At 38.0% G+C, this 25,548-nt stretch overlaps 2 protein-coding genes across 2 annotated transcripts in view; both read left to right on the plus strand.

Annotated features, from left to right (window-relative positions):
- The window catches only part of LOC140167512 (titin-like), a 281,497-nt gene that overhangs the window by 133,575 nt on the left and 122,374 nt on the right, over window positions 1-25,548 (plus strand). The window contains exon 10 of the mRNA XM_072190818.1: window positions 23,568-23,984. Within this exon, the coding sequence (XP_072046919.1) occupies window positions 23,568-23,984 (417 nt within the window). The remainder of the gene's footprint in view (window positions 1-23,567; window positions 23,985-25,548) is intronic.
- Window positions 51-13,279, plus strand: LOC140168705 (uncharacterized). Its single transcript, XM_072192116.1, has 3 exons — window positions 51-139; window positions 190-715; window positions 753-13,279. The coding sequence occupies exons 1-3, from the start codon at window positions 51-53 to the stop codon at window positions 8,463-8,465; spliced, it is 8,328 nt and encodes a 2,775-aa protein (XP_072048217.1). The 3' UTR covers window positions 8,466-13,279.

The following is a 25,548-nucleotide window of genomic DNA, read 5'->3' on the forward strand; positions in this document are numbered from 1 at the left end:
ATCAAGTCCTGAAGACGAACAAACACCTGGTGACGAGCCATTGTCCCAGGATGGCAGACCCGATGATGAGTCACAGCCTACAGATGGCAAAGATAGCGACGCCTCTCAAGACGAAGCAGATGAAGATGACAGAGAACCTGTTTCTGAGAGTGTGATTGCCCCAAGTGACCAAAAGCCTGATGAGACTAGTCCAACTGATGAGCCTTCTGACGAAGCTGAACCATCAACACCTTCTGATCATCCAGAAGATGAGGACAGACCACTTGATGAATCACAGGCTGATGATGATGGTAAACCCGATGATGAGAAATCTGTCGCCGATGACGATGGGCCAATTACACCACTAGAAGAAAAGCCTGTGGAAAGTGGTCCAACAGATCTGGATGATAGTGAGTCACCAGAGGATGAGTCTTCACCAGCAGACGAAGAGAAAGAGCCAGAGAGTGAATCTCAACCTGATGAAAGTGATAGACCAAGTGAGTTGGCTAGTGATGACGAATCTCCTGGCGATGACAAGGAGCCCAAAGATGACATGTCTGAACCAGACGAGACTGCCACTGAGGACAGACCAACAGAGTCAAGTCCTGAAGAAGAACAAACACCTGGTGACGAGCCATTGTCCCAGGACGGCAGACCTGATGATGAGTCACAGCCTACTGATGGTGAAGATAGCGACGCCTCTCAAGACGAAGCAGATGAAGATGACAGAGAACCTGTTTCTGAGAGTGTGATTGCCCCAAGTGACCAAAAAGCCTGATGAGACTAGTCCAACTGATGAGCCTTCTGACGAAGCTGAACCATCAACACCTTCTGGTCATCCAGAAGATGAGGACAGACCACTTGATGAATCACAGGCTGATGATGATGGTAAACCCGATGATGAGAAATCTGTCGCCGATGACGATGGGCCAATTACACCACTAGAAGAAAAGCCTGTGGAAAGTGGTCCAACAGATCTGGATGATAGTGAGTCACCAGAGGATGAGTCTTCACCAGCAGACGAAGAGAAACAGCCAGAGAGTGAATCTCAACCTGATGAAAGTGATAGACCAAGTGAGTTGGCTGGTGATGACGAATCTCCTGGCGATGACAAGGAGCCCAAAGATGACATGTCTGAACCAGACGAGACTGCCACTGAGGACAGACCAACAGAGTCAAGTCCTGAAGAAGAACAAACACCCGGTGACGAGCCATTGTCCCAGGACGGCAGACCCGATGATGAGTCACAGCCTACTGATGGTAAAGATAGCGACGCCTCTCAAGACGAAGCAGATGACGATGACAGAGAACCTGTTTCTGAGAGTGTGATTGCCCCAAGTGACCAAAAGCCTGATGAGACTAGTCCAACTGATGAGCCTTCTGACGAAGCTGAACCATCAGCACCCTCTGATCATCCAGAAGATGAAGACAGACCACTTGATGAATCACAGGCTGATGATGATGGTAAACCCGATGATGAGAAATATGTCGGCGATGACGATGGGCCAATTACACCAGTAGACGAAAAGCCTGTGGAAAGTGGTCCAAATGATCTGGACGATAGTGAGTTACCAGAGGATGAGTCTTCACCAGCAGACGAAGAGAAAGAGCCAGAGAGTGAATCTCAACCTGATGAAAGTGATAGACCAAGTGAATTGGCTGGTGATGACGAATCTCCTGGCGATGACAAGGAGCCCAAAGATGACATGTCTGAACCAGACGAGACTGCCACTGAAGACAGACCAACAGAGTCAAGTCCTGAAGAAGAACAAACACCTGGTGACGAGCCATTGTCCCAGGATGGTAGACCCGATGATGAGTCACAGCCTACTGATGGTAAAGATAGCGACGCCTCTCAAGACGAAGCAGATGAAGATGACAGAGAACCTGTTTCTGAAAGTGTGATTGCCCCAAGTGACCAAAAGCCTGATGAGACTAGTCCAACTGATGAGCCTTCTGACGAAGCTGAACCATCAACACCTTCTGATCATCCAGAAGATGAGGACAGACCACTTGATGAATCACAGGCTGATGATGATGGTAAACCCGATGATGAAAAATCTGTCTGCGATGACGATGGGCCAATTACACCACTAGAAGAAAAGCCTGTGGAAAGTGGTCCAAAAGATCTGGACGATAGTGAGTCACCAGAGGATGATTCTTCACCAGCAGACGAAGAGAAAGAGCCAGAGAGTGAATCTCAACGTGATGAAAGTGATAGACCAAGTGAGTTGGCTGGTAATGACGAATCTCCTGGCGATGACAAGGAGCCCAAAGATGACATGTCTGAACCAGACGAGACTGCCACTGAGGACAGACCAACAGAGTCAAGTCCTGAAGAAGAACAAACACCTGGTGACGAGCCATTGTCCCAGGATGGCAGACCCGATGATGAGTCACAGCCTACTGATGGCAAAGATAGCGACGCCTCTCAAGACGAAGCAGATGAAGATGACAGAGAACCTGTTTCTGAAAGTGTGATTGCCCCAAGTGACCAAAAGCCTGATGAGACTAGTCCAACTGATGAGCCTTCTGACGAAGCTGAACCATCAACACCTTCTGATCATCCAGAAGATGAGGACAGACCACTTGATGAATCACAGGCTGATTATGATGGTAAACCCGATGATGAGAAATCTTTCGCCGATGACGATGGGCCAATTACACCACTAGAAGAAAAGCCTGTGGAAAGTGGTCCAAAAGATCTGGATGATAGTGAGTCACCAGAGGATGAGTCTTCACCAGCAGACGAAGAGAAAGAGCCAGAGAGTGAATCTCAACCTGATGAAAGTGATAGACCAAGTGAGTTGGCTGGTGATGACGAATCTCCTGGCGATGACAAGGAGCCCAAAGATGACATGTCTGAACCAGACGAGACTGCCACTGAGGACAGACCAACAGAGTCAAGTCCTGAAGAAGAACAAACACCTGGTGACGAGCCATTGTCCCAGGATGGCAGACCCGATGATGAGTCACAGCCTACTGATGGCAAAGATAGCGACGCCTCTCAAGACGAAGCAGATGAAGATGACAGAGAACCTGTTTCTGAAAGTGTGATTGCCCCAAGTGACCAAAAGCCTGATGAGACTATTCCAACTGATGAGCCTTCTGACGAAGCTGAACCATCAACACCTTCTGATCATCCAGAAGATGAGGACAGACCACTTGATGAATCACAGGCTGATTATGATGGTAAACCCGATGATGAGAAATCTTTCGCCGATGACGATGGGCCAATTACACCACTAGAAGAAAAGCCTGTGGAAAGTGGTCCAAAAGATCTGGATGATAGTGAGTCACCAGAGGATGAGTCTTCACCAGCAGACGAAGAGAAAGAGTCAGAGAGTGAATCTCAACCTGATGAAAGTGATAGACCAAGTGAGTTGGCTGGTGATGACGAATCTCCTGGCGATGACAAGGAGCCCAAAGATGACATGTCTGAACCAGACGAGACTGCCACTGAGGACAGACCAACAGAGTCAAGTCCTGAAGAAGAACAAACACCTGGTGACGAGCCATTGTCCCAGGATGGCAGACCCGATGATGAGTCACAGCCTACTGATGGCAAAGATAGCGACGCCTCTCAAGACGAAGCAGATGAAGATGACAGAGAACCTGTTTCTGAAAGTGTGATTGCCCCAAGTGACCAAAAGCCTGATGAGACTAGTCCAACTGATGAGCCTTCTGACGAAGCTGAACCATCAACACCTTCTGATCATCCAGAAGATGAGGACAGACCATTTGATGAATCACAGGCTGATGATGATGGTAAACCCGATGATGAGAAATCTGTCGCCGATGACGATGGGCCAATTACACCACTAGAAGAAAAGCCTGTGGAAAGTGGTCCAACAGATCTGGATGATAGTGAGTCACCAGAGGATGAGTCTTCACCAGCAGACGAAGAGAAAGAGCCAGAGAGTGAATCTCAACCTGATGAAAGTGATAGACCAAGTGAGTTGGCTGGTGATGACGAATCTCCTGGCGATGACAAGGAGCCCAAAGATGACATGTCTGAACCAGACGAGACTGCCACTGAGGACAGACCAACAGAGTCAAGTCCTGAAGAAGAACAAACACCTGGTGACGAGCCATTGTCTCAGGATGGCAGACCCGATGATGAGTCACAGCCTACTGATGCCAAAGATAGCGACACCTCTCAAGACGAAGCAGATGAAGATGACAGAGAACCTGTTTTTGAAAGTGTGATTGCCCCAAGTGACCAAAAGCCTGATGAGACTAGTCCAACTGATGAGCCTTCTGACGAAGCTGAACCATCAACACCTTCTGATCATCCAGAAGATGAGGACAGACCACTTGATGAATCACAGGCTGATGATGGTGGTAAACCCGATGATGAGAAATCTGTCGCCGATGACGATGGGCCAATTACACCACTAGAAGAAAAGCCTGTGGAAAGTGGTCCAACAGATCTGGATGATAGTGAGTCACCAGAGGATGAGTCTTCACCAGCAGACAAAGAGAAAGAGCCAGAGAGTGAATCTCAACCTGATGAAAGTGATAGACCAAGTGAGTTAGCTGGTGATGACGAATCTCCTGGCGATGACCAGGAGCCCAAAGATGACATGTCTGAACCAGACGAGACTGCCACTGAGGACAGACCAACAGAGTCAAGTCCTGAAGATGAACAAACACCTAGTGACGAGCCATTGTCCCAAGATGGCAGACCCGATGATGAGTCACAGCCTACTGATGGCAAAGATAGCGACGCCTCTCAAGATGAAGCAGATGAAGATGACAGAGAACCTGTTTCAGAGAGCGTGATTGCCCCAAGTGATCAAAAGCCTGATGAGACTAGTCCAACTGATGAGCCTTCTGACGAAGCTGAACCATCAACACCTTCTGATCATCCAGAAGATGAGGACAGACCACTTGATGAATCACAGGCTGATGATGATGGTAAACCCGATGATGAGAAATCTGTCGCCGATGACGATGGGCCAATTACACCACTAGAAGAAAAGCCTGTGGAAAGTGGTCCAACAGATCTGGGTGATAGTGAGTCACCAGAGGATGAGTCTTCACCAGCAGACGAAGAGAAAGAGCCAAAGAGTGAATCTCAACCTGATGAAAGTGATAGACCAAGTGAGTTAGCTCTTGATGACGAATCTCCTGGCGATGACAAGGAGCCCAAAGATGACATGTCTGAACCAGACCAGACTGCCACTGAGGACAGACCAACAGAGTCAAGTCCTGAAGACGAACAAACACCTGGTGACGAGCCATTGTCCCAGGATGGCAGACCCGATGATGAGTCACAGCCTACTGATGGCAAAGATAGCGACGCCTCTCAAGACGAAGCAGATGATGACAGAGAACCTGTTTCTGAGAGTGTGATTGCCCCAAGTGACCAAAAGCCTGATGAGACTAGTCCAACTGATGAGCCTTCTGACGAAGCTGAACCATCAACACCTTCTGATCATCCAGAAAATGTGGACAGACCACTTGATGAATTACAGGCTGATGATGATGATGGTAAACCCGATGATGAGAAATCTGTTGATCAAAATATGGAACCTGTTGTGGAGAATCCTGTTGAATGCTCCCATGTTTCGCCTGTGGAAACATCTCCTGATATATTTGACGACATAGCTGATAATGATGATAAAGCGGCTGATGAGCAGCAGAAACCTTCATCAGAATTAGAAAATGAGCCTTCGGATAATGAATCTGACAATGAAAAGTCACCTTCAGACCTAATTGGAGATGAAAATAATGAAAGTGTTGATGTTGATGATGAAAAGTCTGATATTGAATCAGATGAGGATGTTGATGACGAAGACAAACCAGAAGTGAATGAAGAACCAGTTGAGTGTACAACAGTACCAGCAGAAGAAACTGCTCCTGATATTTTTGATAAACTGATGCACGAAGGAAAACCTGAAGAGTCAGAAGATGATTTACCATCTCCATCAAGGGAGACAGAAGAACCAGTTGAGGAAGCAAAACTTGGTGAAGAAGAACCTGAAGAGAGAAGTGAACCTGAAAAGTCAAGAAAGCGTCCACCACTGTTGAGAAGCCCATCAGATGTTTTTGTATCGGCTCCTTTAGAGGAAACCGAGCCAGTTGAAGAAGCCAACTTGCTTGATGATGATCAAGTTTTGAATGATATTCCAGAAAAAGCAATTGAGGATCAAGTTCCTGAAGAAGACCAAGAACAGACTGAAAAACGACCACCACTTTTGCGGAGCCCTTCAGATGCTTTTGTATCAGCTCCTAGTGAAGAAAGTGAGCCTGTACAAGAGGCCAAATTGCTTGATGAAAATCGGCCTTTGGAAGCTATTCCAGAAAAGGCGAGTGAAGATCATATTCCTGATGACCAAGATGAGCGCTCTGAAGATCAACCCACTAAACGGCCCCCACTTTTGAGAAGTCCCTCAGATGCCTTTGTTCCAGCTCCGTCTGAAGATTCTGATCCTGTTCAAGAGGCCAAATTGCTTAGTGAAGATCAACCATTGGATATTCTACCCGAGAAAGCAAGCGAAGATCAAGTACCTGATGATGATCAAGAAGAATCAGAACCCTCAGAAGCTGACCAATCAAAAGATGAAACACCAAAGCAACGACCACCACTTCTACGTAGACCTTCAGATGTGTTTATATCAGCTCCTATTGAAGAGGTTGATCAAGTCCAAGAAGCCCAATTACTTACTGAAGACCAACCTTTGAAGGCCATACCAGAGAAGGCAAATGAAGACCATATACCTGATGATCAAAAAGAAACGGATAAACCAACAGAGTCCAGTCTACCTATGAAAGACAGGAGACCATCCAATATATTCCAAACACCCGAAACTAGAGACACAGAACCAATTCAAGAAGCAGCATTAGTTGAACAAACTGAACCGATATCGGATGATGAACCCTCTAAAGGTCATGAAGCAGTTTTGCTCTCAGACGAAGATCTCGATACAGCAACTGAAGACGATATACCTTCATCATCTGATGATGATGACGATAGAGAACCTGTTTCCGAGAGCGTGGTTGCTCCCCGTGAGCAAGTACCAGATGAATCTATACCAGAAGAAGCCCCACCCCTTGCAGCAGCTGCAGCCGTAGCTCCGGAACCACCAAGAGATGACGATAATAGACCGATATTCATGTCAATGAGATGTCCATCAAATGATGAACTTTCAGGAACTCCAATGTACTTGACTTTGGATGTTAAAGTGGATGCACCGCAACCAAACGTGATTGAAATCTTCTTTGATGGCACGCCAAAGAATGTCACATACCATGCTCCAGATGGTTCAAGTCAACCGCTAATGGTTAATCAACCTGTTATAACATTAGCATCTGGAGGTGCCGCAGGTGGTGAATCAGACGAGAACAGATCAGAGCATGGATCATCGGACAGTAGTTACGATTCTGATGTGGATATTGAGCCGCCACCTAGTGCTAGTGGAAATGATAGCGGGATACCACCTTTCTTATCAGATCAAGCTTCATCACCGCCACCGCAGCATCGGGGAAGACCAGTATTTACCAAGCAACTTCAAGATACAACAGCAATTGAAGGTGACTCTGCTATGATGCAGTGTTACGTACACGGTGTGCCATCACCTGATGTAACATGGTACAAAGACGGACGAGAGATACATGACAGCGACCACATACAAATATCTACTTCTAATTTTGGCGATCATTACCTCGACATTGTGATCAATAATGTGACAACTGCAGATGCCGGAGTATACACGGTGGAAGCACATAATTCAGAAGGCAGCGCTTCTAGTAGTGCTGTACTGACAGTAGAAACTTTAAATGGAAACCTAATCAATTCACAACTGAGGCCTGAATCTGGATATAGATCAGGTTCGGGCATGAGTACTGATCGTAGTGGGGGACCAGGAGAAAACGGACGACGTGACAATCGAGGTCGCGGAAACGGTGGATTGTCATCCAGCGGAAAAGGCTCGTTTGGAGCACAAAGAGGAAACAAAGGATCCCCTACTGATAGTAACTCTGATGCCACCAACAAGGCATTTGTGTATTTAGATACTCCGTTCCCACTATCCGCAACAGACTTGCCCCCACCCACAAAAGGGGCTGAAACAAAACCGATAACAATACCACAAGTGAGCGCCACGCAATCCGGCAACAGCCAAGGTGTTTCTCTACAATTCTACTTTTCATCTGTGAACAATATGGTTCGAATGGTTTGGACGAAGAACGGACAGAAAGTGCAACAACATGAAGCAACCTGTAGACTCTCTGTGGAATACGAATTTGGTGAATTATCTTTTTACAACTATGGCGGCACCCAAGCTGGTGCCTACCGGATAGTACTCTTGAACAGACCCGGTGATGTGTATACGGAAGACAGTAACGAACCTCACATGCCAGTTGAACTGGGGAAAAAGGGTGGTTCACAATACCCTGCTGATGACATAAACTCTAAAAAGAACAAAACGAAAGAACGAAAGGCCAAAGGCCAAAATGACTCAGTTTCTATAAAAGCTTAACCTGGTCAGGTGAATAGTGTTTCCCCATCAGGTGCAGATCTGAAATATTGTGCAATATAGAGAGACCAAAATATCAAGACCAAACAGATGATTTAGATGCATGTAGTTCCAAACAACCCTTGCATGAGACACTACCACCAGGTTTGATCCAAGCTTAGACTTTTCCATGACCTCAGCTTTAGCTTACATACATCATATTTTAGTATATGTATGTAATTTTTCAAAATAGCTATAGCTTTCATGACAATGTGTGTGACAACAATCATGTGCACTTTGATATAGAAATTAGTTTTATAAGCTTAATTATTGAATCATGATAGTTCTGAAAAAATATTATTTTTCTACAAATTGTCATTTGAGGTCATTATGCCAAACATGATTTTGATAATTGATATTATAAAAATGTTGTAGTTTTTAATGACATACTCATTTCAGTACATTTAATTTGAAGCATTTCAGTGTTTGTGTAATATATGCAATGTGCATAAAATGTGCATAATTGCCAAATATGGTGTGGAATTTACCACTCAAGAATGGAAACATAGAGGTAATAATATATAGAAGCATGTTGCATGAGTGTGTATAACAATATGGGTGCTTCAAGTTCAAAATCACAATTTCTTGGTTGCTATGGGTAACCACTAGTTACCAAGCAGTTGTGTTTTTAAATATTTGGTACCTAATCCTTAATCTACTAAATATTTGGGAATGTTTATTTATGACATGCATCTGAACATATTTTCTGAATGCTGTGTAGAATCTTGGTTGTCTTTAAAAATATTTTAAAAATTGTTAACTTTGCATCATATTTGTTGTGTGCATCTTATTATATTTTGTGTTAGATTGTTATATGTTGTATTTTGTTTAAAATGTGTAAAATATTCATACACTTATGTATCACTATTACATTTCAACATTGTACCATTGTGAGCTGTTACATTTGCAATTTCTACCCCACCATAAATTTTAATTTTGTTTCGATATTGTTTATGTCTACAAAAAAATAATGCTCAATTTTTAATTTGAAAAATATTATGGAGAATGCAATTTTATTTCTAATATCTAAGGAATGGAGAGACTGACCCAATGGTTGGAGTACTCACTTCTGGTCAGTGGCGGTATTATCCCAAAATCACATAAATTTCCACTTTTTGTAGTAATTTTGTGCAACATTTGTTGATTCCCCCCCCCTGAAATTCACTTTTCCCCCCTCCAAAAATTTCCTGGTGCCGCCACTGCTTCTGGTTTATGAGGTCCTGGGTTCAATTCCCAGCGGTGGTAACTTGCTGGGATATTGACTTGGACAGAAGTCTGAATTTAATTGGCAACATCTGTAGATTATATTCAGACTTCTGCTCTTCCCATGATGCATTTAGAATGAACCATGAGAGTACCCCATTCTTTGGAGGGGATATTAAGCCATTAGTCCTGTGTATAGAGAGTCAAACCTATACATGTATATCACAGTCAGTTGGAAACCCCTGACTCTCCTAATACATCTTGATTACATCCAAAAGAGGGCCCATATGGAAAGCAATGCATCGGCACTGATTAATGGACACCCATTATTTAGTGCTTTTGCACTACTGGGTTTTTGCCTGATCTTTGGCCGAATTGTTATAAATGATAAATGGGTGCCTTCTATAAAGATGTCATAAATAAATTAAATACAAAAAATCTTCTTTCTTTACTGGAACAGCCCTGTTAATTTTTAAATTCAATTTCGGAAATATTACAGGATAATAGTTTGCCCCTTTGCTTCAGTGAAATGGGTAATTCCAGTTGAAATCCATACATCCCTTGTGGAAGACATGACTATAATCTCCCACACAGGCCGGTGTCAATTTCAAATTGTGTTACCAATTTGAAGGTCATGTCATCCATTTGGGGTGTATGGATTTCAACTGGAAAAGCCCATTTCACATCTTCCAAAGGGGGTGTGATTTTAAGATGTAACAGCTCATAAAGAATCAAAATGGTTTGAAGGTTCTATAATATAAGTCATATAAACATATCAAATGGTTAAAAGGTATTATAAATGCATATCATAAGACATTATTTTAAACACAGGTAAACAATTATCATGCATACAAAAGTTTTAATCATCATAAACAAACTTGCCATATATCATTAATTGTATCATACTTGAAAGCCATATAAATAATTTTCATATTCAGATATCGTTTTTCGACTGCTCAGTGCCAGAAGTGGGTAAGTGCAATAGCTGCTCTGTGAACATTTGCCAATTTACAAACAGTATGTTGTACTCAACAACACATGTCAGCTACACATGGCAGCTATTGCACTTACCCACTTCTGGCACTGAGCAGTTGTTTGGTCATGTAAAACATTTTGATGTTTTCAATATTGATTTCAATGAACATGTACATATTTATGCAAAATTATTGAGAATACATAGAAATATACTTTCAAAATGGTGACAGATAGTGCCGTAATAGAATATTAATATATCTAGACCAGATAAGGATATTGCCAGTACTTCATTGACCACCAATTTAGATATTTTTGTACTACTCCACACACACTTTTGATGCAATTTGGCAATACAATCTACATAGGTCTGCATATAAACTGGCAACCCTGAAAAGGGTAGCCATTTTGAGGACCTCAAAGAAAGTATTGTCTTCAGAACTTCCACCATGCTTTTTAAAATGTTGACAAGTTAACACCTGTGTCAACTTTTTCTACCCGAAATAACAAAATGTATAAATAAGAAAAATATACATTTATAGAAAATTTGAAAATGTGTATTGAATTGTATATATATGTTTAATTAATTGATAATATGAACACTAACATAATTATGCAAATATAAGTGTAAATACTAGCAAATATCATTGTTCTACGCAAGAAGTTGATAATAGTAACACAATAATTAAACATTATTGTAGGCATTCCTACTAAATTTGAAACTCAATAACAATTGATGTTTGTTAAACAAATTGGTCAGATTTGGAATTTTAAGTAAAACATTCCCATTTAAACATTCCTATTTTATATTTTATATTTTGACCATTTGAACTTTTTGTAACAAAAATTGTACTACTTTTTTATGTACTATAATTGTGACCAAAATCTATTAAACAAGTCGAGGGCTGATTTAACAAGTTGCCTGTTACAGACCTAACAGTTTAACTTCTGCTGTTTAAATAACTTTGGAAGTTTTTTGGGTGAAACTGGAAGGTATAAATGTAGGTAACATGTTAAGGAGGTTCTCCAGAATCCATAATTGGCTGCTTCCAAGTAAAAACAACTGAAAAGTAAATAAAATTGTAAATTTGTACATAAATTTGCCTTAATTGTGACATAAACATGAATCAGAATGCCTATCAAAAATGTTTAATGACTTTTGCAAAGACTTTCATTACACAACATCAACTTTTGGGTGTCACACAAAAATGTACATAATAATTGCATGTGTAAAAATGTTGAATATTCATGATATTGAATATTCATGGTATTGAATATTCATGATGTATATAATAATTTGCATATCCTGCCATTATAATACATTAGTGCTTTCCGATGAATTTTGAGATATTCCATGATATCATGTTTTGTAAATTTTGTACTTATACGCAGACAAAAGGTGACAAGAATATAATTGTTTAATAACTAACAAAATGGGACACTGAAACACCGGTGCAAATATGTATTTTACTGGTGCTGGAAACATATCATATGAAATATGTGTAAATTGTAAAATAAAAAAATACGTTGTATTATAAATTTGAGCTTTCTTAAAGGTCAATAGGTCACTACTTTTAAAGCATTCTTCCAAAGTGTCTTATAGTAAAATATGCACAGTTGAACTTGGACCTCTTTTCTTTATCGTGTGTGTGTATATATTGGAAGTTAAATGATTTCCCTATAATGTGTGCATAATTTATATTTAACCTAATTACAGTTCTTTTAGGAAGTGAACTTTTCTGTACATGTGGTAAACTTTTGGTATTTCCAACTCTTGTCCTTAGTGCCTTAGATAATATTATATCATGTGTAAATGTTGCATATGATCATGTTCCTGCTATATTGACATTTTGATACTGTAATTATTACATTTCACTATTGATACAAAATTGGTCACATAAATATTGCATAATCTTGTATGGTATAGTCTTGTATTTTATTATCCTATGATATTGTTGTATTCTGAGAATGTACTTTAGGGCAAAACAAATTGCATACAATAATTTTTGATGCTAAGGAGACAAGTTTTGAGATTTATTCTGTAAAAGTTATGTTAATTAATTATGCAAATTTATTCAAATATATACAAATTGTGGTGACAGGTTGTCTGGAGCAAAAACAATGTATGGTAGAGACAACCATCATTAAAATTGCATAAATTTGCATAAAATTAATTAGCATATTCCAATAATTCAATTTTATTATTTTTTATTATTATTATTATTATTATTATTATTATTATTATTATTATTATTATTATTATTATTATTATTATTATTATTGATTATTATTATTGATTATTATAATTGCATTTTGTTTCTCCGTGATGTTAATTGAAACATAGACAGTAACTTATTTTATTCAATGAAAGTTGGGTTAATGTCAATATGATGTAAAAAAAATATAATTGTTAGTAAAATATTAAGCAAAATGTTAACACTGTCAAAATAGACAAATATATGTATTGTAAATAGTCACATGATGTAATCATATGATAAGTCACATGTTATATTTCATGCAAATTATAATCATGTTAATTTTTATACCTTTTGGGACAACCATTTTAATAAATATTGTGTAATAATATGATGACAGTAACATTATATGTCTACCATTGCATGTTTGATTTTCTTTGTCATCCATTTCCCCTGCATTTTTCCCGTTCCTCACATTTGTATACTTTTATCATGATTGTTCATTGATAATGATTAAGTGTTTTTCTTAATTGTAAACTTAATTTCATAATTTCCTTAAATATATCCAAGCACTTAACACCTTTGGGATCTCATTGTTTCAGAACCTTTTGTTTATTGATCATGATAGTCAGTGGCGTGAGCGTCATAGAGCACAGGGGCACGTGCCCCCCCCCATTGATCTGAAATTTTAAAAAATCCCATAGGAAAACGGCCGGAAAACGGCTCGGTCCGAAAAAATTGCCCCCCCCCAATCGGATGACCCATGCTACGCCACTGATGATATAGTGTTGGTCAAGTGTCACAGACATTTTGATTTTCTTTTGTCTAATTTAATGAAAAGGATAGGTACCCCTTCACACACCATTGTGTAACCCACAACCTATCAGCTCCCACCTGTCATTGTAATCATCCTATCCCTAATCCTAACACTAACAATCTCCAAACCCAGATCCTAATTCTAATCCAAACCCTATTCTTAACCCTAATCAAACTCAATCCAAACCTTCACCCTACTCCTGACATGGCACCATATTTAGAATACCAAATTTAGTGTTGTATTGAAAGTATGAATACTGCCACCTACACACATACTTTTTGTCTGATGAGCCTGGTACCTACAGATGGCAATTTGCATTGCAATCTTGATAATCACACCACCCACTCTTAAACGTGGGCAGTCAGTACATTCTTAATGCAAATTCCAATTTTTTTATCAAAATTATTTTGTGTTCAGAATACATTTTCATAAATTTTTCAATTTTTTCCCCTAAAAAAACATGTGAAGAGTTCAGATACAAAATCTGATAAACTCCCATTTCCAAAATTATTTTTAAATTTAGGCCACCAATGCTTAAATGAGACCCTACTTTAAAAAAAAAATTATGGTAGCCTTTTGAAATTAATCAAAGTTAACACATATTTTGTTATTACTTTCTTTATACCAGTCAAATATATGTCAAATCAAGGAGAATTAATAAAATATACCGGTTTTTGTATCTGAACTTTTCATACAAGCTGTATCAAAATGATTGGTACCCATCAGTTTTCATTGATAATGCATGAGCCTGACACATCCTAATTCAACATAAGATCGAAATAATTTGTAGATTCATTGTAAAACAAGTCATAAACTAAACATTCTGGACATTTCAAGAGTGTCCAATGTTGTACTTGGAAGAGGCATGCTTTTCAATAAACATCAAAATTAATGGGTACCAATCATTTTGATACACCCTGTATATTTGCCAGGTTCAATATCTGAAAAAAAGTAATTATTATGTGCAAAGAAGTTGTGCAACTAGGTTGTCAATGGTTGTTTATTAAGAGGGTGTAATGATTATAACTGGATGAGCCCACTGTGCTCAATGCTTGCAATACAAACTGCTGTCCCTATGAAGTTTTTTCCCTCAAAACCCCAATTATGTGAACAGAGAATAAACTAGTTAAAATGATAAAAGGTAATGTTAACAAGGAGTATGGCATCTACATGGAGCGAAGTGTCATAGGGCTATTCCAGTTGAAATCCATACACCCCTATGGAAGACATGATTAATCTCACACAAAAAGTAGGTGTAGATTTCAAAAGCGAGTCACCCATTCAGGTAACCCTATTGAAATTCACACCCCCTGTGTGGAAGATTAAGGTTATGTCTCCCATAGGGGGTGTATGGGTTTCAACTGGAATAGTCCATACCGAGTGAAGAAACACTCTTAAAAAGTCAAATTTGACTAGATTACTGCCTTGTAAAATGAGATCTCACTAGATTTCTTGTCAAATTTTGACCAAAATGTCAAAATTGACACTTATTGAGTCAAATCTGACATGAATTCTGTCAAATTTGACTAGAAATCTAGTGAGATCTAATTTCACTAGGCAAGCACAATTATTATTATGCTTTTAATTGATTCAGATACTCAGTTTTAATCATTTTTATATAAAATCCTAATTGATTTATTGAAAATCATCTTGTTACTTTGAAATGTAATGAAAGAAAAACAGTTTTGCATCCACTTAGGATATTTTCACTATAAAAGCAGACCCACAAAAGGCAATACCCACCATTGTCGAGCAAATTTCAAAATTTGACCAAAATTGAAGATGTTGATTACATATTCAAATTTAGAACTCATAATATTAGCAAATTAACTTCTCAGATACCATATAAGAGATTTTCTTTTAGGATATCTTAACACAATGTGATTAGATTTACAAATAAGATAAAAACTGAGTTTGTAAGTTAGTTGAATGCATACTTAGCCTCTTTGAAGGATGACAGACACAATAGGAGGACACCGTTCAGTTTGGGTAAAGCCCAGGGAATTCAAAATTCAAAAGGCTTTACCCGTACTGAACATCTTCATATTGCGTCCAACGTTCTTCAAAAAGGGCTTCATTGGGCCTGGTAGGCAAAGGCTGAGTAATTCTACAAAGAAACTTGGTAAACAAGGTAAATATTGAGTTTGTTAAAACAATGGATACATCAAGCTGAGGCGCTGGTCATCATGCTGGAGACAAGTGGAAACACTGTCTGAAGATTCCCGAGAGCGAGGTTTGTAGTCTGTTTGTATAAGGTGCCTGTCAGGTTTTCAGTTATGTCATGTTAGCCGCAATTTTCTTTTGAGACCACTATTCCTGATGTGAGAATTTAGAACCCTAGAAAAAAAATGATACGAGCATCTGTTCGATTATGAGGAAATTTAATTACAGAACCCCAATTGCACACATTAATTAATTAATTTCAATATTTTTATCAACTTTATTGCTTAGACTTAAGGAATCGGATAGCAACGTTTGTATTTTTTGTGGGACATGAGAGCACATTAGACATATCAAATTGCATTCTGAATATGAGGAATGTCCTGATGATATCGAATAATTTGGAATTTTTGAAAATTGCGATATAATTTTATGGCATTTTTGAAATTTAACAGTCCTCGACTTTGTAAATCTAATGATATGTACTTAAAGTGTATGTAGCTGGGAGGAAAAGCCATCCATTTGAAAATTGTGCTCTTTCGTACTGAAGATGTCATATTTTTTTTCCCAAAAAGACCAACAATTTTTAGGTATTTTTGGGGAAAAATGTGTATCTTCAATACGAAAGGTCAAAATTTTCAATACACTTACATATCATTAGATTTATAAAGTTTACTTCGAGGACTGTTAAATATCAAAAATGCCATAAAATTTGTATTATACCACAAATTCCAAAAAATTATCATTATTTGATATCAGAAGGACATATTCAGAATCCAATTTGATATCGCTCATTCTACAAAATCCGGTGCCAATAGCCTTTTTTTCATTCTTTGTTCCACAAAAACTTTGTCGAGCATTTAGGGCATCAAATATGTTGTTTTTCTGGTAGAACTCAACGAGATCTACACGGACATATATAGTTTTCCATACTTTAAATGCTTTCTTCAGCCTGATTAACCCTTGCAAAGGCTCAAAAATCGCTAAAAATGCGTTTCCACAGCTCAAGTGTCACATCTAACCCTGAATATTTTCTTTGAATAAATGCGATTTCTTTACATATTTGTTGTTTTTAATTAGATAACGCACCATCATATTGTTTATCAACATTATTTTTAGTGATTAAAATGTCTTTGTGTAATTCTAAAATAAATTGCACTTTCCACCAAAAGCGCTGTGAGCTACGTTACTCCTTTTTAACACACGTTATTGGAAAGAAGTAAAACAGAGGTATCAATGTAATTTGCGGTTTTTGAAAGGAAACACTTATAGGTTTTTAAAAATCACAGTAAAAATCGTGATGCTGTAGCATTTATGGCATAGAAATGTTGTAAACATTGAAATTTCGACCGACCATGTTAAGATTGGTGAGCTACGTTACCAGAATTCTATAGTATGCACTTGTATTACATGTACTTCCTAATAATATGTGAAAGCTACCAGTGGTCGAACCCCATTTATATTAGAATTAACCGACATAACATTCTAACGTTCGCAAATCACATTAAAAACATTAAAAACCAGTGAACTACGTTACTGTGAGCTATGTTACACACTCATTTACGCATCTTCAAAACTTCGATGAAATGGTGAAATCTGTTTTACATTTCACTCAAGTGATCTTTAATTTGCTTTTTATGACCTTGGATTGAGTAAAACCAGCCCATTTTATAGTCGGTAACGTAGCTCACATTACATTGAGTTTTAGTGTTAAAAACATCATGACAAAAAAAAAAAAAAATATGCAAGTGGTGTTGGCAATTTTTACATCTGAAAGTAGTGATACATTTACTTTTAAAAACACAAAAGCAGGTCTTTTTGAACAACTTTTATTTTTTCAATTTTTTTAGTGGATTGGCACCGGATTTTGTAGAATGAGCGATATGTCTGATGTGTTCTCAGGCCCCACAAAAAATACTGTGCAAAGATGGCTGACCGACCCCTTAAAGATGCATATTATCATTCGATATCAGGCTTTTGCCTATAAATGAAGCTAAATGATGAGGTACAATATTTTGTTTTTCATGCGTGCAAACCAATATGGCAGATTTACCATAGCATTATGCAAGGGGCTATTCTGAGCATGTTCTCTGGGTTATTCAAATTCTTTAGAATAGGCCTATGGACCCAAGTAAGAATGCAAGAATTGATGGGAGGATTCCTTTATTTCAATAGGTATGGGCAAATGTCGACTGTTCAGGGTAAACATGTCCAAGAGGAAGGTCTGCATAAAACTGTTCAATATAGCCACTAAAAGTCTATTTTAGGGAGTTCAAGTTCACTTTGAGCATGCACAAGAATTTATATTTTAGGGGAAAGTCCACATTTTGGAAATTCTGCAACAAAAAAATCCTGGGTACAGGCCTGACTTTAACTGTCATAATTCAGCATTATGCCAATAACATGACAAATTGAAACTCTGGTCATTGTCATTAGGCAGAGGCGCTGTATTCAGCGTTACATTTGGACATTTGATTATTTTCTTTATTTTCCACCCAACTTACCCGGTGAAAAATAAAGAAAATAATTAGATATCCAAAGCTAACGCTAAATATGGCGCCTCCGCCTAATGGTCACCTAAAACATCGCAGGAACAAAGGAAAACAGATGAGCATACTGGTTGGGTGATGGTATTTAACATAAACTTATTTAAATGAAATACTATTTGGTGTACTATTTGGCAACTGCATGTGGTTCCCATACGACATGAAATTACTATTTTTTAACTATATCATTTTGCTACTTACCCATTTTAAAATCTCTTGACTAAAGAGCCATCAACCAGTGGCAGCATCGAGAATGTTTTTCAGGTACAGGGAATGAAAATTTTAAGGGGTAAATCTGAATTAAACATGTGCCTAAAATTTGGAATTTTGGTCTAAAAAGTTGTAATTCTTCTGGGAAAAGCATGAGAAAAAGCTCCTGTCATCCCTGATGCTGCCATGGCCAGCAACATTTTTAATAGTTACATAATTTAGTCATAGAAATAGAAAGTTATTTCAATAGGTCCCCTCCCCCCAAAAAAAAAAAGGATTAAACAGACACTTATTGAATTGTCCACAAGTTTTTGACAATTGGGCAATTTATAGCATTGTAACAATCCTACAAAGACTATTTGTCTGTAAACTCATTTTAAGGGAAGTTCTTTCCCATAATACACTCTCTTTTATTGTATCTCATGCTTTTATAGTTTCGCTTAGTAAGTATTCATTTTAAGGTTGGTATGTATTGATGTTTTGTGTATTATTAGGCGTACTCAAATTTGTGATATTTCTATGAAAATTGTGTGAAACAGCACTCAGCACAACAAATGGGCTGTTCCAGTTGAAATCAGTACACCCCTATGGCAGACAAGACCCTAATCTTCCACACAGGGAGTGTGACTTTAAATTGAGATTACCTAAATTGGTCATTCCATTTGTAATCTACACCCCCTGTATGGGACAGGTCTTGTCTTTCATAGGGGGAGTATGGATTTCAAGTTAAATAGCCCAATCTGTGAAGTTATCACTTATCCAACTGTTTTAGATTGTCAACAGATGGAACAAAGAAATTGAACTAAAATAGACTCATTTCCAGTGGCACATTATGTACTAACAAACATATTGAGGTTAAAGAACTGTGCCCTGACAGAATGATATTTCATAATAGTGATACTGTGGGATATATTTTTGGCAAAACTCCTTCCCCACTCACTCAGAACAACATTTTCCTTCAGAGCCATATCCAAGAGGGTGAAGAGGGTACAAACTAGGTGCACCCAGCCCCCTCCCATAGTATACCATTTTCACCCTGATGTGGCAGTGACGTCCAGTGCACATTTCATTGGGTACAGCTTGAAATCACTAGTGTTAAGCTTTCAAAGCGCTAGGCGTAAACACACACACTTAAAGCGTGTAAATAAGTGCGCAAAACAGCTGCCTCAATGCATTACGTCACTTCCACGTCAGGGTGAAAAATGGTATAGTCCGTTTCTGGATATGCGCTCCTGTCTTTGTTCCATTCTATTGGCAATCATATTTTCTGAACTACTCAAATATATACAGATTCACAATGAACTTATAGTAAATGATTGTCAACTAAAACTTTGTGTCACCTCTGAGGGAAGGTATCAGAACTTAACCATCGGTCCCTGTAAGGTAGTGCTATTTCATTGGAAGTGCCAGGTTTATTTGTTATTGAGTATACTGGTTCACTTCCATTGATTCATGAATACCCTTCACGTAGGTTTATTTGTTATATGAGTATACTAATTCACTTTGAGTGATTAATATAGGCATTTTGCTTGTTGAAAATACCTCCCTCTCCAGACATGTTTTTTTTGTTGAGTATACTGGTTCACTTCCAGTAATTTGTATAGGCAGTTTACCTGTTGATTAACCCACCAGACAAGTTTATTTGTTATTGAGTATAGTTAATTGATCACTCTGCACCTGTGTCACAGATCACACCTATTTGTTTTTCACATCACACACTTGATGCACAGACATTGACAGCACAGAAATTTCCATTGTTTTATCTCCATTTTGTTACATTTATTCACACAATGTTACATTTTACACAAATTCCACCATTTCACACTAGTGTGGCTATTCCAGATAAAATCCATACACCTCATGGAAGACATGACCTTGATCTTCCACACAGGAAGCGTGAGTGAATTTCAAATGCAGTTACCTGAATGGGCAACTCCAATTGAAATCTACACTCCCCCTGTGGGAGAATAAGGTCATGTCTTCCATAAAGGGTGTATGGATTTCAACTTGAATAGCCCTTTGTGATAATGATCAGTCAAGTTTACCCAACAGCAAGAACTTTCAACTATAGAGATAGCTTCAAAACCCAACTGCCAGTTGACTGCTGGTGCCCTAGCAGACCGGCAGAGCAATAGAACACAGTTAAACCATCGGTTCTGCCAGGGCACGGGCAGTCGACAGGTGGTTGAGTTTTAAAACCATCCCTTTACTGATTTTTTACCAAAATGAACCCAAATTTGTCACAAACTTTTTTGGGGGAAAAAGTTACTACAAAGATGTGTAACAAATGAGCAATTTCATCCATAGCTTTCTCATTGGAACCAAATCTAGATTGTGTTTTGATAAAACATCATTTCAATTTAGTGTTGTCATTGGACTAACTGTAAACACAAACACAATTTCCGGGACTTTCCAGGGTAATCTTTCTTGTCAAGATTTGTCACTTTCGACAGCAATATACAATTGTTATAATTCTCTATAAATGTACACATCTTAGGTCTTATCACAACCTCATTCCCTCATACATAGTTTGACTTCTATATGCACAGGTGTATCAGTGTGTTGCTGATTCTTATATCTTTGGTACTCTATAAATATCTTTTCAGTATGGTAAAACTGAATGGGTTATGGGGTGTTCTGACTGATGGATGCTTTGTTTTATTTGAATATTTGTCAAAATTCACAATTTTGGTGTGAAAGGTAGCACATGTTTCTCACAGGGACCTTGTAATATATTGTCATCATGTTTCAATATCTTGCAATTCTTAACTTTTGTTCACAATTTCTTGTATTTTTTGTGTGTCTTTTTTGGTTCCACTATGGTCACTTTTTTTATCTGTGAAAATCAAATATAAATGAAAAAATGATAGGGATGGCTTCAAAACCCAACCGTCGCTTGACCATAGGCACCCTAACAGAACCAGCAATTGGGCCTGGTTTCAGTTGTCTTGAACAATAGAATGAGGTTAAACCACTGGTTCTGCCAGGGTGCCGGTAGTTGGATTTTGAATCCATCCCGTAAAAGACTGCCAGTCTGTATCACTTTGAATTGAAGCTCCTTGAGTCATGTCGTTGTTTATAGCAGCATATGGAATGAAAGCTTTAAAAGCTTGATAATAATTCTGATGCAGCTATTGTACTTGTACTTTGCTTCAATATGCTATTGCTTAATATATAAGGCATACTCAATACTGAAATAAAGCTTTAAAAGACATACCATTCATTACAATGATATTCGCTGTCTTAGTGCACGTTAGTAACCATTGGTTACTGCTCCAAGCCTGGGCTCATACACCTGTTCCAAATTTTGATATGCCATAGGTTTTGTGCCCTTGTGTTGTGATCATTTCGATCAGTGGTTCGTGATCCAGTTGACCTAGCAATGGTCATATTCTAACGTGCACTACGACAGCGAATAACAATGGGAGATAGAGACATTTTAATACAGGTGGCATTGCTCAGAAAGGATTATTTTAGGTCTGTAGACATCATATCTAGGGATTATTGCAAGAAGATCCCATCTGCAATAGCTGCCAGGTGTCATAGTTTTAGATTGTGTACAATATGTAATGCAGATATTACCAAATGTCTATAGGGCAGCTATTGCACATAGGGCCTTCCTTCCAAATATGTAGAGTAAGAAAAGTCTCTATCAATGCTCAAAATAAACTGGAGCTTAGGTCCATTTCCCCCATGAAAAATATTTTGCAATAGCAAAAACATTATAAATTTGGTTATTTTTGTTTGAATTTAGCCAGATTGTCATCATTAGAAATAATTTTTTTCAGCCATTGTGTCTGTCTAGTAAGTCCTTAGGATCAAAATTCACAAAAGAGGGCTAGCTGTAAACATCATCTTAACTTAAACATAATCTTAAACAGCTATTGCAAGATAGGGCATTTTTGCACTAAACTATTGATATCTGTATATATGGTCAAGTTTTATTGTTTAAGATGATGTCCAGATACATTATTTTATCCCTATAACTAAAGTTATATCCTCCTTTGAATTTTTCTACCTAAAATCTAAATGTAATATACACACAAAATCAAAGCTGTGGTGAATTACATAACTTTAATAATGACATAATAACAAAATACAATATACATATGTGACTCCTCGCCACAACTGAGCCGGATGTCGCCAGTGCCACTATTGAGATATGCTCCATCGAACTTAACAATAAACAATAGGAAAGAAAGGATTTATTGACTGTTTTATTGATTTTTCACTACTTAAATGTCAAGTACTATAGACATGATATACATCATTTTAAAGCTAATTTCAAGCCGAATATTTTGGTTGAATATCTCAAAAATGATGATTGGCGACATCCGGGCTCAGTTGTGGCGAGGAGTCGCATATGATAATCATATAGCTTAAACATTTCATCATTTATGTCAATATATTTATATATTATTCATGTATTTTTTTACATATTTTATCATTGCTATCTATTTATCATACATGCTTACATGCTTAAACCTATGCAGGATTATTTGGGTATGGTAAGATATATATACTGCAGTGCTTAAATAGGAATCATTGGCTTGGCAAATTATACTTGCTATAAGCCTATTTTACATACATTATATTATCATATATTGCATATATTTTGTGTATTTTTATATAAAGGTATTTGGTTTATTAACATTAAGTAATGTCGGCTTAACATCATGTGATATTTTAATTTGATATTTTGTCACAAGTAACTGACATTACTGAAAAAAAATCTTTCAATATCTATATGTGGATTATTCAAATTAACTACAGCAATTGTGTTGCACCAGTATGTTGTGAACCTCTTTTCAAATGGATCATAACCTGTACTTTATTGAATTCTTATGTATATATCTTCTGCTTGTGTCACTGAATTTGGTACACCCTCATGCACCACTCTCCAAAATGATAATTACCGTACCTTATTAATAATCATCTACAATTTCTCTTTACTTTACTATAGCTGCTCCTGAATCTGAAGAAATCATTGAAGTCAGTAGGAGTGTTGAAGTCACCGAAGTCACAGAAACCACAACCGAAGAGCGATTTGTTGAAGTCAGTGAAATCAGTGTGAGTGAAATGAGTTATGAAGAAGAATTCATCGCTCCCTACTTTACCAAAATTATGGAAGACACCGTAGTTACCGATGGCGCCGAGGTGACCTTTGAGGTCATCGTCGTTGGTAACCCTCCACCAGAGGTCAGATGGTTTGTTGATGGTTCTGAGATCCTGGATGAGCCAGAGTATGAGATAATCTTTGATGAGGGCACATGCACTTTGACCCTGCTTGAGGTCATCCCTGAGGATGAAGGAGAGTATGTATGCTTGGCTGTTAATGAGGTCGGAGAAGCAACATGCAAAGCTATGCTCTATGTAGAAGGTAAGGTCATAGTTCAAAGTTCAATTCTAAATTAGCAATATCTAGAGGTAAAAATTTACATTTTTGGTAAGCCTCAAAATCTACTGCCCAACAAAATTTGAGGAAGCCCCAAAATGAGCTCTTCCAGTTGAACTCCATATACCTCCTATGGATGACATGGTTGTAATCTGCACACAGGGGGTGTAGATTTCAAATTGAGTCCAACCATTCAGGTAAACTCATTTGTCCCTGTGTGGGAGATTAAGGTCATGTCTTGTATGGGGGTGTATGGATTTCAACTGGAATAGCCCAATGTTCCTTCATCAAACTTATGTTACTTTTACACTGGTAGCATTATTATTGTGGTTATATTTGAGCCGCATTATTTTATAGAAGTGCCAATAATAATATAAAGAAAATCACCTGTTTTTGTTAAGAAGCATCATGTGAGACAGTCAGCAGTAGAAGGAAAAGCAATTCCACATTGCACAATACAAAAAGTCAGATCAGGGAGTGTCTTATTCTGGCAATACATCCTTAGCCTCATGTCCCAGTTTGGAAAGAAAATCAACTTTTGTGTTTAATATGATGAAGCATCCCTGTCACTGTGAGACAGTCAGCAGTAGAATTAAAACAATTACACATTGGAATTAAGCAGTGTTCGGATTTTGCCAGCAAAAACAGGATTTTGCCGGTAAAACTGGCAAAAACTGGCAAAAACCCATATAGTCACTCAAATATTAACAAGTAACACAGAAAACTCATAAACAGTAAAAATACAACTTTAAATGAATAAGTCTTAAAAGTTGAACACTGATCATCAAATCTCCACAATAACCAAATTATGGGTTTAGATTTATCAATTCCTTACAATATGAAATAAGCCAGGTTAGGGAATCAGATGCTCTTTTTCTTTAATGTCTTATTCTGGTGATTTTTCCTTGTCTTTATGAAGAAGTATCTGTGTGTGATAGTCAGCAGTAGAAGAAGAAACAATTCCACATTAGAATTACGGTTTAAGTATCCATCAAGCCTCCACAATGACCAAACTACAGATTTGGAATTATCAATAAGATATTCATGTCTGAGAATCAGGTGCTCTTTGTCTTATTCTGGTAATTTTTCCTCGTCTTTATTCTGAGTCTTGTGTCCCAGAGCAGAAGATTTATTTTACCAATTTAAATTGTCATCAATTCAACCCCTGTGGAAATACAGCAAATGTTCACATGTTTCTTGTGGTAAACATGTCAGAGCTTTGGTTTTGGATTTTGAAATGGTTGGTTCAGACAGCACTGAAGTCTATTAATTCAACAGTAATTAATATTAAGCACACAACTCAGCCAGACATGTGACGCATATCACGGTCCTACAGTGTCTGACCAGTATGAATCGCCAGTCCAATAACCGAGTGAACAAGGAATAGTGCTTCAATCCTAAAGCTCTCAGGTGAGAAAATTTTACGCTTTGAGTAACAGTTTAATCTTCTTCACCATTAATTTATATTCTATGTGTAAACAGCAACATGTTTTCTAATGTTGTATGGCTTTTAATAGAGACTCCAACATCTAATGGGGTTATTCCAGTT

Source organism: Amphiura filiformis, chromosome 13 (genome assembly GCF_039555335.1).
Source record: "Amphiura filiformis chromosome 13, Afil_fr2py, whole genome shotgun sequence".
Taxonomy (NCBI): Eukaryota; Metazoa; Echinodermata; class Ophiuroidea; order Amphilepidida; family Amphiuridae; genus Amphiura; species Amphiura filiformis.

Coding starts and splice junctions, on each gene's coding strand:
- LOC140168705 (XM_072192116.1), top strand. CDS start 51: ATGGCAGACCCGATGATGAGTCACAGCCTACAGATGGCAAAGATAGCG. Junction 140..189: donor ATGAAGATGACAGAGAACCT/GTTTCTGAGAGT, acceptor TGATGAGACTAG/TCCAACTGATGAGCCTTCTG. Junction 716..752: donor ATGAAGATGACAGAGAACCT/GTTTCTGAGAGT, acceptor GTGACCAAAAAG/CCTGATGAGACTAGTCCAAC.